At 36.8% G+C, this 15,532-nt stretch overlaps 2 protein-coding genes across 12 annotated transcripts in view; both read right to left on the bottom strand.

Annotated features, from left to right (window-relative positions):
* Window positions 1–9,763, bottom strand: part of LOC137748884 (disease resistance protein Roq1) — a 28,982-nt gene extending 19,219 nt beyond the window's left edge. The window contains exons 1-2 of the mRNA XM_088679179.1: window positions 9,515–9,763; window positions 9,267–9,312 (exon numbers count right to left, since the gene is read on the bottom strand). The gene's annotated coding sequence lies outside the window, so the exon portion shown is untranslated. The remainder of the gene's footprint in view (window positions 1–9,266; window positions 9,313–9,514) is intronic.
* Window positions 575–8,367, bottom strand: LOC137748165 (disease resistance protein Roq1). 11 transcript variants are annotated; one of them, XR_015960098.1, is made up of 9 exons: window positions 8,323–8,367; window positions 7,328–7,968; window positions 7,120–7,185; window positions 4,530–5,200; window positions 4,102–4,169; window positions 3,628–3,900; window positions 2,955–3,497; window positions 1,538–2,833; window positions 575–953 (listed from the first exon to the last, which is right to left on the bottom strand). XR_015960098.1 is itself a non-coding variant. In XM_088690014.1 (8 exons), exons 1-8 carry the CDS (start codon window positions 8,350–8,352, stop codon window positions 2,111–2,113), a joined length of 3,015 nt encoding a protein of 1,004 aa, XP_088546140.1. In that variant the 5' UTR covers window positions 8,353–8,367; the 3' UTR covers window positions 1,309–2,110. The 11 variants fall into 11 exon arrangements, 7 of the variants coding, with proteins under 7 accessions (XP_088546140.1, XP_088546143.1, XP_088546137.1 ...); XR_015960053.1 differs by having other exon boundaries at window positions 575–1,172; window positions 4,102–5,200; window positions 8,323–8,343; XR_015960059.1 differs by having other exon boundaries at window positions 575–1,016; window positions 4,102–5,200; window positions 8,323–8,343.
* Window positions 9,764–15,532: the final 5,769 nt, after the last annotated feature.

The raw sequence follows: 15,532 nt of genomic DNA, 5'->3' as shown, positions 1-15,532 counted from the left end.
TCATGTAAATTTACGCTAATCATGTCGTGTGCGTGAATTTTTTTTTTTTTTTTTTTTTATCTAGTAGCTAATGAGATCAAGGCTTCGTTCTCTTTCTTCGAGATTGCTTTTTGATCATGTTCACTCTTTGTTCTTTTGCAGTGTGATAGCTTTCTATATCAAATGGTGGTTAAAGCTTTTTGGATAGCTTCTTCTCTCCAATATATGCTCAACTTGGAATCAACATTTTTGTTACGTTGTATTCTGAAATGCATACCTTAAACCCCATTATTGGATTGGTATATTCTAACTTGCATTAGTCTTGGGGTATGACGTTGCTGAGACAAATTTTGGACTGGTATATTCTAACTTGCATTAGTTTGTAATCCATTTTCTCTCTTCATCTCACCCTAGCTAGAGACAAATTTTGGTGCGATAATCCAACTTCAGTCAAGACAGTTTCTATCCGACTTCAGTGAAGCTAGGGTTTGATTTTCTTCAACTTGGATGCTTAATTGTCTTATTCTTAGAAGAAGGTTTTTGATTGCACGAGTGACCATATATCTTATCTAGAGTATGTAACAATAACAAGAGATGGGAACAAAAGAGAGATCTGGAATCACTCTGGCCTTTGGCATCACAACAAAGGTGCATTGGAAATCACCCCAATAGAATTAGATAAATTCAGGCATCACAGCGAAGGTGACCAAATTTGGAATCACTCCAAGTCAACCTGTGCCTCCCACATAAGCAGGAAATCCAAAAGCTTACAAATTAGCTCCTTTTTTTGATATATGGATTCGTGCTTGGATACTCCCTCCACCAGCTCAACCCAGAGTTCTATGTTTCATACCGCCAGTGACTCCACCATTGCAGCAACAACAGCTGCTTCGCAAAAGGTGGGGAACGGGCCGAGTCTGATTGCCAAGCTCATGGGAATCGAAGAGTACCCATCGAGACCTTTGCAGGCCGCTCTAAAGAAACAGTTTGAGGAAGGTGAGAAGACTGTTTCTAGTCAATATCTCGGCAGCCAATTACTGCGACAATCACAATCTTGAAACGCTCATCTCATAATGTAGTAATGTTCTTTATGCAGATCAAAAATGTTGAAACTGAAGAAAGTGATAAGAGAATTATTACGGACTATAAAAGTGACGCTTCCCCAATCAAAGCTGGTCTTGCAGACGAAAACCCTAAGGAAGAAGAAACAGGTGCCTTTGTATCTCAGAGTGAGTGAAGGTATGGCCTTTTTGAATTACAAGAACTTGATTATGTAATGTCCAGTGTTGAATATTAAGTATGGTTGCACTCGTAAAATGAGAACGTGCATTTGACAAGAAAACGTTGGTGCATTTGTATTTCTGCGAATTCGAGTGCTATTTCTCGAATCATTGGATGCATCTTATATCGGTTCTTGTAATATTGAAATGTTTCTGAATGCAACATATCTTCAAAATTCAAAACAACTACGTTTTGGAAAAACCATAGGAATCAGCATGCGCACAATAGGAAGGCAATTAGAACTTAGGGGAGAGAGGGGGAGGGGGGAGAGAGATACCCGTATGATGTTCTTGCCAAAATCAGCTGTGAGATTGGTAAACCTTTTCATATCAGTCCATGTCATGGGGTTTAATAACTTATCCAAGCGTGGGGCCTCTGTGAGTTTGGGAGAATCACTTGCTTCCAGTTCTCTCATATTTGACATTTCCGAAAAATTGGGCATTGTTTCCAATGCAGGGCAATCAACGGCATATAGAAATTTCAAACTTCTTGGTAAATCACGGATTGTATGAAGATATATGCATCCATTCCCTCCAAGCCTTGAAAGGCCATTGAGGCTGGGTATGGTATGAACATCATTCCCTCCAAGATCCTTAGGGATTGCATCATCAGGTAATTTTGGGCAAATGACTAGGCAAATTATTCAGAGATAAAAGTGAGATTCTTCAATCCTACTATGGAAGGTGGTACTTGTCTTATGGCAGTAGAATCTGCTTCAAGAGCCCCAAAGAACCTAAAACTCCAAAGTAAAAGCTTGAAAAGAAAGTCTTCATATAGTAGCTCCTCCCAATCTTCTCTGCCTACAAAACATTGCACGCATCGACCTCAGGATATTACTCATGCTGAACTTTCACATTTGGTGGTATATCAGGGATTGTACGAAGGTTAGAGCATTGCACTTATTGACCTCAGGATACCCACGCTGAACTTTCACATTTGGTGGTATATCAGGGATTGTACGAAGGTTAAACCGTGTATCTAACCGCAGAGTTTCAAGCTTTGAAAGACCGCTGAGATTGGGTAGGGTATGAAAATCATTCCATGAAAGATCCAAAACTTGTAAAGAAATTAGACTCCCAAGATCCTTAGGGATTGCATCATCAGCTAATCTGCAAAATGAGAGATCTAATTCCCTTAAGGAGTTTAAGCCGTGTAACGAATATGGCAAATGAATACTTTCCACACCTGATAGGGATAAATGAGTGAGATTCTTCAATCTTACTATGGAAGGTGGCACTTCTCTTATGGCTGTTTCATCTGCTTCAAGTGTTCTCAGTGATATCATCTCCCCTATATCCTCATGCACTTCTCTAAATTCTAAACACCAATTAAGAAGAAGAGTCCCAACAGATTTTGACTTATAGAAATCCCTTGGAAGAGAAATAAGCTTATCGCATTTTTGAAGGTTCACCAAAGAAAGTCTTTTAAGATGACCAATGGAGGGGTGAATCTCGGACAAACTCTCACACTCTTCCAATATCAACTCTTCAAGATTTGGGACTTGTGAAAAGTCCGGTGATTTCTGTAAGTAATAGGAAAAGCTGAGATCAAGGGTTTTCAAGTTATGTAGCGACTGTTGCAGAAAATCAAAAGAAAATTGAAATTAATATCCGAAATGAAGATGTTATAAAAAAAAAAGAAGAAATCCAAAAAACAAATAGAAACAGAACATCATCAGGTGGAATTCATTGTACCTTGGAACCCTCCCAAACTTGTACCAGTTTGCTTTCCTGCATCTTTAAAACAACTAGTTTATCTTGATTAAAAAAGTCATCTGGTATGGACTTTAAAGGGCATTCTTCCCAACGCAAGCATATTAACTCTACGCCGCTGAGTTCTACGTAGCTCATGTGGTGAAGGGATAAACGAGTGAGATTCTTCAATCTTAATATGGAAGGTGGTACTTCTCTTATGGCTGTATGTTCTGCTTCAAGTGTTCTCAGTGATATCATCTCCCCTATATCCTCATGCAGTTCTAATTGACTACAACCATTAAGAAGAAGAGTGTCAACAGATTTCGACTTGTAGAAATCCCCTGGAAGAGAAATAAGATTGCGACACCTCATAAGGTTCACCAAAGAAAGTCTTTTAAGACGACCAATGGAGGGGTGAATCTCGAACAAATTGTCACACTTTTCCAATATCAACTCTTCAAGATTTGGGACTTGTGAAAAGTCCGGTGATTTCTGTACGGATTTGGAATAGCTGAGATCAAGGGTTTTCAAGTTATGTAGCGACTGTTGCAGAAAATCAAAAGAAAATTGAAATTAATATCTGAAATGAAGATGTTATAAAAAAAAAAAAAAAAAGAGAAGAAATCCAAAAAACAAATAGAAACACAACATCATCAAGTGTAATTCATTGTACCTTGGAACCCTCCCAAACTTGTACCAGACTGCTCCCCTGCATATCTAAAACAACTAGTCTTGGTTGATTAAAAAAGTCATCTGGTAAGGACTTTAAAGGGCATTCCCAACGCAACCATATTAACTCTTTGGGAAGATGTTTGTATTCTCCTTTGAGCTCTACGAAGCTGAGGTCAAGCAGTCTCAGTTTCTTCATTTTGGCAAATGCTTTTGTACTGAAACTTTTCGAGTAGAATGGGATATTTAGAGCAAGTCCTTCAACTTTTCGAGTTCCCTGTTAACAAAAAAAGGTTAAATGAGTAAGAAAAAGGATAATGTGCATATATATTTACGTGATTTTGCCTAATTGAGCTTCTTAAAGCAAATGCATATGTACACATGAATGTTGTTTAGTTTATAATACACATAAGTAGATTACATATAAGTTTTTCTAGTACGATGCATTAATTCAAAATTTTATTGGGAATGTACTTACAGATTTATTTATCAATACATCCATGACCTCTCGTTCATCCCACAACCTACACCATTTTCCAGGGCGACCTGGGAATTTTTCAGAAATTACTACTCTAGCCATTTCACGAAGCAAATCATGCATATTCAACTTGTTGTCTTCAACAGTTACAAGACATCGTTCACGGAGGACACTGATTCCTATTGTTGCAAAAAATTTACATTCATCTAATATTTTTGCGACATAGTCCTTGTCCTTTCCAATAAAGAAACAAGATATGTCAAGGAATATAGCCTTTTGTGTGTCATCTAGCCCTTCAAAGCTTATTCTTAGGGGTTTTATTATTTTTCCATCAGGAGTTATTTTCAATTTCTCCAATTGACTTTTCCACTCTGCTATGGGCCTTTTAAACAAAAAAGAACCTAAAACTTCAAGGGCTAGTGGCAAACCTCCACAGTAAGAAACAACCTTTTTTGAGACTTCAAGATATACGTTGTCAGGCCAACTATTTCCAAAGGCATGCCAACTAAAGAGCTCCAGAGCTTCATCTTCATTCATTACCTGAAGCGGATAAACTTTGTCCACATTTAGTAGTAAACGTTCATCTCGTGTCGTTATGATAATTCTACTTCCTGGACCAAACCAATCGCGACTTCCAGCTATTGCATGCAGTTGTACCTCTTCATCTATGTTGTCCATGACGACAAGTACCCTTTTATGTTTAACTACTTCTTGTATCATACTGATACCTTTGTCAACACTTCTTATTTGAGACTTCTCTTCCAAGATGTGGATGTCAGAAATAAGTGTCTCTTGCAAATAAACCAGACCATGTTTACTTGTATCATCGCTAACGTCGGCAAGGAAACTTTTGAATTCAAACTCACGATGAATTTGGTTATAAATCCTTTTGGCAGCTGTTGTTTTACCCAATCCACCCATCCCCCAAATTCCAACCATGAGAACATCATTTGATCCACCACTTGAAAGATCACTGATAATACCTTGAATGCGAGATTTGATTCCAACTAAGTGCTTGGTCACATGTAATTCGTTTGTTCTAGGGAGCCATTCCCAAATACTCTCATCAACAATTTTTTTAATGAACTCTGCTTCGCGCCTGAAAATTGAATTCGTAAGCATTAGTGGTAATATACATATATATATATATATATATAGGTCATTTTAATTGCGGTTCTTGGTCATCTCAATTGTTAGATTGAAACCTTAGTTTTTCAATTTTTTATCAAAGTCTTTGACTTTGTACACCTGCATTTTAGTATTGATTAAATTTCCATGTCATTTTTTTTTGTATTTTTTAAATTAAAAATTGTTGATTGAGTCCAACATTTAAAACACTTTGTTTTCTTGTTTTTTTTTTTTTTAAATGTGAAAATGGCTTTAGTTAACAACATTTAAGGGATTTAGATCAAATAATTAATTTAATTCATATCGCAAGTGGCCCTTTACTACAGTGGTGCAATGGTGTTGAGCTCTTTTATGACAGCATAAGTTCAAATCCCGTCAGTGGCTAACCTAACATCTAATCTAACAAAATCTATCATTTGACCCAAAAAAATAATTTAATTAATATCTCACGGATTTAAAGGATTTGAATCCAAGATCGAATCTAAAAACTTATGAAATTTAAATTCCCAAAATTTATTGGATCATAGATCTACAAATCTTACAGATAATGAGACTTAAAAAAAAAAAAAGTCTACAATTAAAAATAGTGCCCATATTTCTGCAAATTTTATCAAGTGGTATTAAGGAAAATAATGTACCGTATTAAATTTATTATGAGTACATACAAAAACAATGTACCCACAAACTTGACAAAAAAAGTACCAACGAACATAAAAAAAAAAAAAAAAAAAAAAAAAAATGTATGTGCCCACAACACACAAATACCAAATGGGTACATATACTAAATTTACAATATATATATATATATATATATAATTCACATTGTACCCAAATAAAAATAAATAAAAGAGAAAAAACTCATGGGTATATATATGTATAATGAAATTGTACTCACAAAATATATTGTACCAATAGATATATTAGAATGAAATAAAATGTAGAATAAAATTGTACCCATGAAATACAAAAGTATAGCCAACTATAAATTCAACAATCAAGATTAATATTCAATATTCTTTAAACAAAATGATTAATATTCAATAATAAAAGGAAAATAAAAAAATAAAAAGAAGAAAAGAAGTTGATACATAAATATATTGGTTGGGGTCTCGAGAATGAACAAGCATGATGGATTGAGTTTAGAGGTGAAGTGCGTGAGGGATGAAAAAGAATGGAGGAGTTGCTGTTTATTTGACTCAAACGCAGGATGGGATGAGATTTCAATTACCTAACTAAAAATCTGGACAAAGCAATTAATATTAATTTCAACAAAAAAAAGGGCTAATACTTCAACCAAAAATTATAAATAATTAGCAAATTGTTGACGTGTAATTTTTAAAATGATGACGTGGACAAAATCAAAGGACTTTGATTATATATATATATATATATATATATAGAGAGAGAGAGAGAGAGGAATCCTTTAACAAGAGGGATCCTCATTTTTCAAAAAAAATGAGGACACACTCTTAACCATTAGATTTGGTTTTAATAAAATTATGTGTTTGAGATTATGTGGTTGGGATTATGTGGCTTGTGATTTAATCTCAACCACAGAATTTCATTAAAGTCAAATCTAACGATCAAGAGGTGTCTATATATATAATACACTAACTAGCAGCTAGCATGTGATTTTGTGACGATAACTTGAATAAAAGACAGAAAGTCATTCCTTGATCCATAAAAGTTAGGTGTATGAATTAGTTTAGGTTTTATATGAGAGATTAAGGTGTATTCATTAAGCATGTGAACTAAAGTTTAGATCTGTCGAGGTTTTTCAAAAAAAAAAAAAAAAAAAGAAAAAAAAAAAGATTATGTAAAATGTTAATGGAGAGATCAAGTCATTCACTAAAATGTTTCAAATCTTGAAATAAGCAGGTAAATGATTACCCGTTGCCAGTTGTTTGGTGGTCAGACAAATTTGTAGCTTCTGTATGAGCCTCTCTCCGCCTCTTCCTGACATGTGAAGGATCAGCGTGAGAGATTAAGGTGTATTAATTATGTTAATTATCCCTTCGGAGACATCCGATAAAAAAAAAAAAAAGTACGTTAATTAGAGTATTACAACTTAAATCTTGAAAAGCAGGTGAATAATTACCTATTATTAGCGCTTTGAAGATGGTGGCCAGACAAATTTGCAGCTTTTGTGAGAGCCTCTCTCCACTGCTTTACCCCTTCTTGTTTAGCTTCACGTTTCTTGTCATCCTTTTCTTCACGGATGTCCTTTTCGTGCTTCTGAAATGCTTCGGTTAAATCTCCGTCCTGCTTCCTGACATGCGAAGGATCAACGTGATAGAATATTGGCAAAACATGTCGCCCCAGTTTGTCTCTGCACTCCATGATCTTCACCAGCTCGTCAAGACACCAACTCGAATCCGCATACATCTTTGAGAAGACAATGATAGAGATCCTCGACTCTTCGATTGCCCGAAACAGTTTCTCTTTTATTTCTTCCCCTCTTTTTAGACCGACCTCATCAATAAAGACATGGTATCCTCTGTATTTTAATGCCTCGTGGAGGTGGCTGGTGAAGCCATTCCGTGTGTCTTCGCCTCTGAAGCTCAAGAACACATCGTAAGTCCAAAGTTCTGACTTGGAGAAGGACGAGGAGGAGGCTTCGTGGGCTGTCATGGCGGTATCCACCGTTATGGCACTGCAATGGTTCAGATCAGAGACTGAAAAATGGCAATGGTTGCGGTTGTGTCGCCGAAGGATGATACCTAAACACCGGTCAAGATCCTTCAGTAGACAAAAGCAAAAGTTCATAATATAATAATGTTGGCGTATGGACTTGAGAAACGACACGCTACCGTGCAAGGAAAGAGAGGAAAATAAGAAAGAAAAGAACACGAAAGGACAGACTACCGACACGTAATAGGATGGTGGATAGCAGGACAGAAAGGAACTCTGAAAGATGCTTTATTCACGTGAAGGGAAAAGGCTCATGTTTAATTAAGATCTACCTCATATTACATTTATTCCCAACCAATGTTAGTAGCATTCTGTTTTAATTTTGCTTTTTATACATTAATTTTCTTCAAGAACAGATAATTAATTTTTTTCGCACTATGTTTTTATTCTGCAGTATCTCACCTTGCCAAAGATAATCGCTTTCGCGTTCATGAGATTTTGGTAGTACTGAGGTAAATGTTATCAAGGTGTGCAAAGTAGTATGCTTGGTAGAATTTATAACAATAACCTCATGAGAACCTTCAGGTTGTTCACTTGACGAGTAAATGCATCAGACAACCAACACTTAAAAATTACGACCATCACTTTCAGGTATAACAAAGTCAGCTACATTTCCCTCACAAGCAAACTCAAACCACTCGGGAATATCATAAATACCATGAGATAAATGCCACCATTTCCACAAGAAGTCCATCCCTATACATGTTGAAGTGTACAAGAATCTCATATAAAATTTGACAAAATTAAAGATAACTTATATTGTGCGGTTTCCACTTCTAATTATACCAAAGTATTTTATGATGAAACTTTCACATATGATATGTTGTGCATGTGGTAAGATTCAAGCTGAGAGAAAATATTGGTGTGATTAGGGTCGTTGATCAGTTTGTATGAATCTTTTACAATATTTGCATTTGTTATGTGTGTGTGGTACGCTACCAAAGATAATACCGAAATAAATACCCAAGTCTAAATCTTAATAATATAGGCTTCACGTTAAAAACTTGAGAAATGACCGAGTCCTGGAAACGGAGAGTTGCACAAAATTAAAGTTCTATTTTTGTTGTTTTGGTTTTTAAACTGGTAGTGAAACGTTACCAGATGAGCTTTTAATTTATATTAGTCCTAATTACTGTAAAAAAAACACTATACCAACAAGCCACCAAAGTCTAAATGTTATATTATAAATAAAAAAAGGGAAAATCAACATAGATTTTGAAATGTACAGAATACCCCAGATGGGCAATTTGTAACAAAACCCCCCAGAAACAAAAGTTGGGGGCATAAGAAAGATCTAGATAAAATCCCAGAAGATAAAAATTATTAAAAAGTAAGAAAGTTAGTACCGTTTTACTGAAAACAGCAGCTTTCCCTTCCTCTCTTCAGAAACTACTACAACCAGAAGAAAATAACCCCAAAAGAAAAAGGATTAGTCCCAAACAATTAAGTAAATTCAATTTAACTGACAGAAAATAAAAAACCCATTCCTTATAATTTCAGATTGTAATTTCAAGATTAAATTCTGCAGAGAAATTGGCAGAAGGGAAAGAGATAGATAGATAGATATACAGATAGAGGGAGAGAGAGAATGAACCTTAGCACCCAGAACAGAGAGAGAAACATCCTGCAGTTGAATTAAAGTTTCAATAAAAATGATTAATCAGAGAGCCGAAAAAGAGTACGCTTTGGAGAAGAGTTTGAGAGAAAGTTGGGTTACAGTGAAAGGAGAACTGTAGAACGGACCAGATCGATCTTCATGTATAGAAATGTTGAAGGTAGAGAAAGTTGGGTTGGAGTAATATAGTTTTGGCTAGTGACAGGCAGGGCAAGGAAAATGTGGATGGAGCAATTGCCAAAAGCACTCAAATATACACAAGAACGCCTACGTGTACTCCACTCACACGATCACATCCCAACCCAAGGATCAGGATCCTCTCCTCTCCTGATCTAACGATGAGGATCCTTCTGATCAAGAAATATGGATTGTTCGATAAAAATCCAACGGTTATAATTATTATAACTTTAAAAGGACTCCCTGTTTATAATTGTTGAATTTTCATCTAACAGTCCACATTCCTTTATCAGAAGGATCTTCATCCTTAGATTAGATTAGGAGAGGATCCTGATCCCCAACAGAATATTCCACCATTTGGCTTTCTCCTTGCTTTCTAGGAAGTGGCGAGTTGAGATTACGAATGGGCAAAATATTCGGGATATGAGTTATTACTATTTATTTAAAACTCACGATTATAATTGTAGGTAATTATTTATCTATAAAATTTAAATAAATGGTTATGATTATCATGCACAATTGTAATGGGTATCCATTTAATTATTTATTTACTATACATCACATTAAAAAAAAAAAAAAAAATTAAAAAACTAAAACTCTAAAATTATTCGGCCTCCCACACTTCCGCCGCTCACCTCTCTTCTTGCTACCCTCTCTCTCATATCCGCCTCTCTAATCTCCGGCAAAACTGTGAATTCATTGCCCATTTTTTAACGGTTACCCGTCTGCCATAACCGTTGCCCATCCTTAGTTGAGATCTTCTCTGGATCTCTGTGTCGGAGCAGAAGGATCGTTGAAGAGAGGAAAAAGAGAGATCTTGATTCTTAGTTTATGTGCGGTGGACTTGTAAAATAAGCTAATAAGAACCGCATAATTTAAAATAAGTGGTCCAAATCTGCATCTGTTCACTTCAGACACTGTGATGCATAGAGAATCCCAGGTCGTAAGTGGCTACTTTTTTCTTCTTAATTGTCTTCCTAATTCGGGTTTAATCCTTCCAGAATAACTTATTATTAATCAGTAACCACGTGCTTATCATACTCTTAATCTGCCCACTCCCATGACCACTAATTAGCCTCAGTGTATTCCTTCATAACCTGTCTCTCTAAGCATTGCTCAGCTTGTGTTATACATGTAAATAAGTTAGACATTTCTTTGATTGATCACTTTTTGGATTTTGAATATGTTCAGTTTAGTATTCAAGCTGGTATGAAATTGAGCTAGATTATGGAAAACAACGGCAAATGGGATAATACCATATTAAGAAACTAACACTTTCTTAGAACTTAGTAATGAACACTGCTTCATATTTGTGTATGCAATCTTGAAGCGAATCCACATCAAATTTTTAATTGATGTAAGTAAATTTTCATGAAACTCAATATGAATTTCATAAGAAGTTTTAGGTGTCTCTCTAAACTCAATATGAATTTCAATAGATGGCAGACGAATAAAAAATATTCCAGGTTTCACAGGAAGGTGATGGCAACGCCCCCCTCCATTTGAGAAGTTGCTAGTTGGGGCAGCTAAAAGTCGGTTTCCTCAACAGGACACTTTGCTATTACCATAATATTCAACCACTCAACGTTGCTATTGCATGCATAACTCATGGGCATGATGCAATCATAGGCGGATTACTCTGACGTTAGCTCCAAGAGTAGTGGGCTATTGCTAGAAATACTGAGGTTAGATCAGTTGGAAGGCAGCAGAACCTTCAATTGAAAGCAAAAGGATAGATCTTATAAAAAAATTGAGACAGATAACAATCGTAAGGAAGATTCCCATGATGAAAGAACTCAAGACAAAAGAGTAGCTTTGCAACGACTACGAGACCTAAAGAAGGTGGATCTTCGTTCATGTCCAGCTTGCAGCTTGTTATTAAATTTTACTATTATTATCTTTGAAGCATCATATCAAAGATAATAATGATGGATTTGAAAACTTAGTGAGATTGTTGTGGAATTTGCAGTTACAAAAATTAAAAAGGGAAGAAATCAAGTGAGCGGGATTAGTTGGTGGAATGGATGCGTCAATTCAGTTTGGTAAACATAGGAGGCGTTTGAGGCATAACAGTCGTGGAATAAAAACACAGCCCCGAATAAAAAAAAAATGCAATAATTAACTATTTCAATAAAAATAAAAATAAAAATAAAAAACTGACATGGAAATATACTGATAATAAAATGCTCATGTGTACAAACTTCAAGGACCTTGATCAAAAAGTAAAAAATAACAAGGTTTTAATCAAAGAAGATCAATAATTAAGGACTGGAGCCTAATTTCTCCAATTTTTTTTATCACGAAAACCGTTTTTTGGAGTTTCCTTTTCGAAAACATGCTCTTTTAGTGAATTGAAAAATATGAACGGTTTGAATCGTTAACATCAAGTTCTGACTTTTAAGAATAGTGCAAATATTGCTCGATGTTCGATAAAGTCAGTCCTTAAAAAACAAATTTTCAAAATTTAAACTTATTCAATAATAATAAGTAAAATAAAATAGATAACACTTGTAAGGTAGATTCCCTTGATGAAAGAACTCAAGACATACCTAGTGAGTAGGCCAAAGAAACAGTTACTCATCTGCTACTAACATGTCAAGGCAAGTCGAGTATATATACATATCTCTGGTCAAGTTGGTGGAGGAAGTTTGTAACTGGATCGAGAGTCTGCAAAATTATAGCAAGCTTGCCGGTGAAAGGCTTCTTGCGGACAGTCTGTATGCAATCTTAGAATTTTGGAAGTTTGTTACTGTTACCTACGACCATCCTGCACGTGCTCTTAGTCATATTTTAAGGGAACAGCGTCTAAGTTATTCCGGTGCTGCATTAGCCCGACAAAACGTCGACGGGCAAAATAGAGGAGGCTTCGTGGGTTGTCACGGCGGTATCCACCGTTGTGGCACTGAGTGGTTCAGAAGACAATTAAAAAAATGGCAATGGTTGTGTTACCTAAACACAACTCTTTTACCACAGCGGTGGAAATATGTTGTGTCATTACATGACGATGTGAATTTAAATCATGTCGATAACTAATCTAACAACTAACATACTAACGTTATCGCTCGACAAAAGAAAATACAAGTCAAGCTCCTTCAGTCAACAAAAACGAAAGTTTATAATATAATAATGTTGGTGTATGGACTTGAAAAACACCATACTGCGTGGCGAGAAGAAGAGACAAGGAAACAGAGAAGAAGAGGCAAGGAAACAGAGAAGAAGAGGGGAAAGAAAAGAACACGAAATGACAGAGTCTTAAAATGATGCCACAATCCGTTAAGAAAAATATTAAAATGAACACGAAATGACAGAGTCTTAAAATGATGCCACAATCCGTTAAGAAAAATATTAAAATGACGCGGGAGTGGAAGCATTTGAGACAAAAGTTTTCCACACTTCACAGAGACAAAAGTGGTCGTGTAAACCTACCGACACGTAATAGGGCGGTGGAAAAGCAGTAGCTGCATTTAAAAAAAAATACAAGGACGTTTCTATTTGGAAACCACGATGCCACTTGTGACCGCACGATCTGATCACTAGACAGTTAAGATTAAAGATTCGCAAATCTGAATACGACGAGATAATTGGCAACTTGTTGTGGTGGGTATGTATTGGGAACTCTTTTTTTTTTTTTTTTTTTTTGCCAAAAGTTGGAGTAATATTAAATACGAATCGAAATGTTTACATCAAATGTCAAAGTGTTAAACAACTATTCTGGTTCAAAACCATCCCAAGAATGACTATCCCCCACACGCACGACATAAGATGCCACCATATGTGCAGCCTCATTACATGTACGAGGAGCATATAAAAACTCAATAGCTTCAAATTGTTACGTTAAAATACTTATATCCCACAAGATATCATCTAAAACCGCCTCCGGTAAAGCCTCTCTCCACACAAGCCACCAAAACCACCCGCATTGCTTCCACTTCCGCCATAATACTTGAGACACAAGGAACTCTGAAAGATGCTTTATTCATCTGGTTTTCCACTTATTCGATTAAACCTCGTATTGGTTCCACAATTAATAACAGTTAAAGGTAACAATTTCTCTCTCTTCCTCACCCTCTCTATTCCTCAGGATGAACGTAAAGTCTGTAAAAATCTCAAACCAAATCTCACTTTCAAAGTGCTGTTCTATATAATATTTAGGAATTTCAAGGAGGCATATGGGGTGGCCCATATATAGTTGTGGATGGCAGGTGTAAGGTGGCAAAATAAGACTTCAACGGTAAATTACATTTTACTTATTCAGATTTAGGTCTTTATACAATAATTTTAAAATATTTCAATTTCATCTATTTGTTTGTCTTTATCTACGTTCGTTATATAATTTGTCAACTTGATTGTTGCGTGATGACGTTACAAATAAAAAATTAATTATTAAAAATAAAATTTAAAAAGGAAAAAAAGGGGGCCGCCTTTCTTCTCCGTGGACCTCCAGGGCGCCCCTCCGCTTCCTTCCCCTCTCCGTCTCAGCTGTTGCAATCGATTATATACTCGGCACTCCATTTCTATACAAACCAACCCTGCAAATCAGCTATTCCACTCCTCCAAGAGAGAGACCAATTAGTTCAATCCGAGCTGCAACATTCTCACCATCAAATCAATGGCACGAAAATATTCAAACCCATTTTTCAACCCACCTAACCAAATCAATCAACAACGCAAACCCAAATCTTCAATCCAATAAAAGAAACCCATTTCCCTGTTTCTCCATAGATGCATCAAAAGCCCCAAACCCAGCAACCCCTCACATCACCCCAACCCTGCCAGTCGTGGCGGTCGGTTCAGCCAGTGTCTACATCTACGTCGAAATCGACCAGATATCCAAAGAAGGCGAGACTCTTTTGGCCAATAGTGGACATACCCTAATCGTGCGGCAAAGGCGCCAACCAGGCTGCCGTGGCGAAAAGCTTTCTTACCCAACATACTTCGTCCGCCAGGTGGGCGAGGACACACATGGGAAGCTGATCACCGAGACTCTGGAGAGTGGTGGGGTCGTCCTTGATCCCCTGAGTGGTGGGGTCGTCCTTGATCTCCTGAGTGCTGTTTGTTTGTGTTGCAACCTCGTAACATTTTAAAAACATTTCAACTTCATACATTTTTTTATCGTTTATTTTAATGTCATACATCTTTACATAATCGGTTAACTAGACCTGATGACATGACAAATAATGACTTCCACATATTTTATGACGTGGCAAATAAAAATCCCAGCATTCCTCACGACCGATGGGCGCACCAGAAACAGCAGTCAGGTGATCAAGGACGACCCCACCACTCAGCAGAGCCTCAGTGATCAGCTTCCCGTGCGCGTCCTCGCCCACTTGGCCGACTAAGTATGTTCGGTGAGAAAGCTTTCTACCGCAGGATTGGCGCCTTTGCCACCGATCAGGGTCTGTCCACTCTTGGCTAAAAAGGTCTCGCCTTCTTTGGGTATCTGGTCGATTTCGACGTAGATGTCGACACTAGCTGAACCGACCGCCACGAGCGGCGAGGTTGGGACGGTGAGATGAGCTGCTGGGTTTGAGCGTTTTGATGCGTCTACGGAGAAACAGTGAAATGGGTTTCTTTTATTGGATTGAAGATTTGGGTTTGAATTGTTGATTGATCTGGTTAGGTGGGTTGAAAAATGGGTTTGAATGTTTTCGTGCCATTGATTTGATAGTGAGAATGTTGCTGCTTAGATTGAACTACTTGGTCTCTCTCTTTCTCGGAGGAATGGAGTAGCTGATTTGCTGGGTTGGTTTGTATAGAAATGGGTGCCGAGTATATAATCGATTCCTACAGCTGAGACAGAGAAGGGAAGGAAGCGGA

This window comes from Pyrus communis, chromosome 2 (assembly GCF_041283825.1).
Source record: "Pyrus communis isolate YQ-2024b chromosome 2, ASM4128382v1, whole genome shotgun sequence".
Lineage (NCBI taxonomy): Eukaryota > Viridiplantae > Streptophyta > Magnoliopsida > Rosales > Rosaceae > Pyrus > Pyrus communis.
This window is presented reverse-complemented; position numbering and strand designations above follow the sequence as displayed.

Coding starts and splice junctions, on each gene's coding strand:
- LOC137748165 (XM_088690010.1), bottom strand. CDS start 7,860: ATGACAGCCCACGAAGCCTCCTCCTCGTCCTTCTCCAAGTCAGAACTT. Junction 5,201..7,119: donor CACCAAACAACTGGCAACGG/GTAATCATTTAC, acceptor TTCAATTTTCAG/GCGCGAAGCAGAGTTCATTA. Junction 3,901..4,101: donor ATGTATTGATAAATAAATCT/GTAAGTACATTC, acceptor TTTTGTTAACAG/GGAACTCGAAAAGTTGAAGG.